Source organism: Bos taurus, chromosome Y (genome assembly GCF_002263795.3).
Source record: "Bos taurus isolate L1 Dominette 01449 registration number 42190680 breed Hereford chromosome Y, ARS-UCD2.0, whole genome shotgun sequence".
Lineage (NCBI taxonomy): Eukaryota > Metazoa > Chordata > Mammalia > Artiodactyla > Bovidae > Bos > Bos taurus.
Window position 1 is genome coordinate 33,039,766 of NC_082638.1, and position 4,060 is coordinate 33,043,825.

A 4,060-nucleotide genomic window follows, 5' to 3' on the forward strand; every position below is an offset into this window, starting at 1 on the left:
TAAACCAAGGTAAAACTGACAAGCAAAGCTAAGTTATAAAAATGTATTCCTTTAATGAAACCAACTAAATAGCATCAAATAAAACACCTCCATTAGTAGTTTAACAGGTAACATGTTAGAAAGAATATGATCCTCAATGAAAAATATATTTTATATATACAGTAAATACCACTTTAAGTTGCTTCAGGACTTATATCTGGTTTCACAGTGCTAGGAAAGTTTGTCAAACATCCAATATTTTAACATATCCAGCTGTTCTCAACTTCAAAAAATAAAACTTTTTAACGATTTGTTAGCTCAAGTTTAAATTCGGTTTTAGCTACATATGTAAATGCGCTTTCTAGGTCACATGATTTCATCTTACGTATTGCCAATAAGTGAAAATGTTGGAATACCTTACTCAAAAGAGAGATGTTGTTTTCTTCTTCCAGAAAGACAGGTAGTGAAGCAGATCTTTGAAAAGTTTGTCGCTTTTTACTAAATCCATAAAGGTTAAGCTGTCGAATTAAACTCTTCATACTCTTGGTTTCAAATATTCTGAAAGGTGCCTTTCTTTCCAAGACTTCTTTCTTAAAGAGTTCTTCGTGGATCACTATACATGTGCCTCTCTCATCCCACCAAATAGATTCAAACTGATCACTTTCAACTATATTCCAAAGTTTTTGTGGAAAGGTGAGTGAAAGAAAATTAGTCACCTCATCTGTTTCAGATACAGAATATTTGTAGCATGGCCTTTTTATCACAAGATCCTCAGACAAAGCCTGAAAAGCATATTCTTCAATCATAGATCTCAAAACTGAGTCCCTAGTAAGTGTATAATCATACAAAGATCTAATGGAGGTTTCTGAATCAGTTGATTCATCCTTAGGAGGCCCATCTTGAATTTCTGAAGGTATATGTGCCATCTCAGAGAAATCTTTCTTCAGATCCTTTACTCATTTGTCTGATTTTACTGACCACTACTTCAAAAATTGCTTGGCTGGCCAACAGAGAGAAACTCTCTAGACCATCGCAGAGGTCCTCAAAGTCAAAAGGCTGTGACATCACAAAATCACTTGTCTCCTAGCAATCAAAGGGTAGCTGTGACATCACAAAATCACTGGTCTCCTAGCCATTGAAAGGTGATGTTCAGCTAGGCTTTACTTCAGCATCAACTTAAAAATACAGCCTGCTTACAGAAATAGTAACCCAAACCATGAAGCATGCAAAATCTCATTCCTAAAGAATTTTTACACAGAAAAATCACATCAATAAATCTACTTGGTTTCTGAAATACAAGTGATTTATCACCCTTCTATACACACATTTTTCATATTCAGTACTGTTACCCAAGCAAAATTGGTCTACTGGCCTCTGCAATAAAATCTTTTAACTGTCTGGTTTCAACTACTCTGTGGTCTCTGTACTTAACTTTCAGGCTGGCTGGGGCTTTGGCATCTCTAAAACTGTTCATAGGATAATGCTCAGGATGTTATTGATGGCCCTTGAGGAGGAACTAAAGACCCTTGAATTTGACTAATGGCTAAATCATTATTATTCTCTATCACTTGATTATTATCCTTAGATTCTGTCTTTTCTAGCCTCACTGTTTAAAATTACTTTTTTTTATTGTTTTGTGTGTATTTTATTTTATTATTTTTTATTTGATTTTTTAACTTTACAATATTGTCCTGGTTTTGCCATACATCAACATGAATCCGCCACAGGTATACATGTGTTCCCCATCCTGAAACCTCCTCCCTCCTCCCTCCCCATACCATCCCTCTGGGTCGTCCCAGCACACCAGCCCCAAACATCCAGTATCGTGCATCGAACCTGAACTGGTGACTCGTTCATACATGATATTATACATGCTTCAATGTCATTCTACCAAATCATCTCACCCTCTACCTCTCCCAAGAGTCCAAAAGACTGTTCTATACATCAGTGTCTCTTTTGCTGTCTCATATACAGAGTTATTGTTACCATCTTTTAAATTCCATATATATGTGTTAGTATACTGTATTGGTGTTTTTCTTTCTGGCTTACTTCACTCTGTATAATAGGTTCCGGTTTCATCCACCTCATTAGAACTGATTGAAATTTATTCTTTTTAATGGCTGAGTAACACTCCATTGTATATATGCACCACAGCTTTCTCATTCATTCATCTGCTGATGGACATCTAGGTTGCTTCCATGTCCTGGCTACTAGAAACAGTGCTGCGATGAACATTGGGGTACATGTGTCTCTTTCAATTCTGGTTTTCTCAGTGTGTATGCCCAGCAGTGGGACTGCTGGATTATAAGGCAGTTCTATTTCCAGTTTTTTAAGGAATCTCCACACTGTTCTCCATAGTGGCTGTACTACTTTGCATTCCCAGCAACAGTGTAAGAGGGTTCCCTTTTCTCCACATCCTCTCCAACATTGATTGCTTGTGGACTTTTCGCACCCATTCTGACTGGTGTGAAATTGAACACCAGGAGGTCTACAATCTCCTACCTCTTTCTCTCGGTTTTCATACTTTTCAGTCTTCAGAAGGGACTGCTTAGAACACGAAAGGAAATAAAGTGTTGGACTTAGAACTCAATCATAAATGTGACAGAAAATCTCAGTTGCAGGTTCGATTTCTTTTTCAGGTTTTCCAGCTCTTGGAGTGTTTCAATCAGCAACAACTTTGGCTATTTCCTGCTGAGATGGAGCCTGGAGTTGGAAATAATTCTGAAATCTAAGCTTGGCATCAATATTTTCTCTTATGAAAATATACTTCTATATTTTATATATGATATATATGTATATATAAGTCTATATCTGTCTATTTTTGTCAAAACTGGACAAAAATTTGAAAATTGGTAGATCTTTATTAAAAGCAGAGAGGTGAGTGATATAAAAGAGTCCTCATATTTTACATTCAGCCAAGAAAACATATTTTGAAGTATTTCCGCTTACATATATTCAACAACCGAGTCGACTTTTTAATCATTCTTCATTTGGGTTTTAATTTTTTTCCATTTCTATTAAATCTAACAGGAGTTAAAAGCCATTGCACCTTTTTTATACACACACTCATACACACAGGTGTATATATGTCAAAATATAATTTTATGCAACACTATTTAGGTGGCCAAACTCATTGCTTGCTCCCAAGATCTTAAATAAACTGTTTGGGAAGCCTTACATTACTTAATAATTTTCTGGCTGAACAATTCAGATCCTGTTGCTGAAAAGCTCTCCTTTAATCTCGCTCATCTTCCACAATTCTTTCTGCAATAAGAGGTAGGGCTCATACTTATGGGGACACCTTGAACGCATAAAATCACAACTCTCATTTACTTAGATATATTGTTCAAAGAACGCTGTTGCTCTCCTCACATTGGACACAACTTTATTTTATTTATTTTCAATATAAATATATGTATTTTAATTGGAGTCTAATTGCTTTACAATATTGTACTGGTTTTGCCATACATAAATATGAATCTGCCACAGGTATACATGTGTGCCACCTCCCTCCTCATATCATCCCTCCTGGTTATCCCAGTGCACCAGCCCCAAGCATCCTGTATCATGCATTGAACCTGGACTGCCAGTTTGGTGACCTATGTTATTATACATGTGTCAGTGCCATTCTCCCAAATCATACCACCCTAGCCGTCTCCCAGAGCTCAAAAGACTGTTTTATACATCTGTGTCTCTTTTGCATTCTCGCATACATGGTTATCATTATCATCTTTCTAAATTCCACATATATGTGTTAGTTTATTCTATTGGTGTTTTTCTTTCTGGCTAACTTCATTCTGTATAATAGGCTCCAGTTTCATCCACCCCATTAGAACTGACTGAAATGTATTCCTTTTAATGGCTGAGTAATACTCCATTATGTATATATCCCACAGCTTTCTTATCCATTCATCCACTAATGGACATCTAGGTTGCTTCCATGTCCTGGCTATTAGAAACAGTGCTGTGATGAACATCGGGGTACACATGTCTCTTTCAATTCTGGTTTCCTTGGTGTGTATGCACAGCAGTGGGATTGTTGTGTCTTATGGCAGTTCTATTTGAAGGTTGTTTTTGTTTT

At 36.5% G+C, this 4,060-nt stretch overlaps 1 protein-coding gene across 1 annotated transcript; it reads right to left on the reverse strand.

Annotated features, from left to right (window-relative positions):
* Positions 1-302: 302 nt before the first annotated feature.
* LOC132344685 (heat shock transcription factor, Y-linked-like) lies at positions 303-1,025 on the reverse strand (the record flags this gene model as incomplete). The annotated part of the gene is made up of 1 exon (XM_059884326.1): positions 303-1,025. A coding segment is annotated over exon 1 (603 nt), but the record flags the coding sequence as incomplete, so codon positions are not given.
* Positions 1,026-4,060: the final 3,035 nt, after the last annotated feature.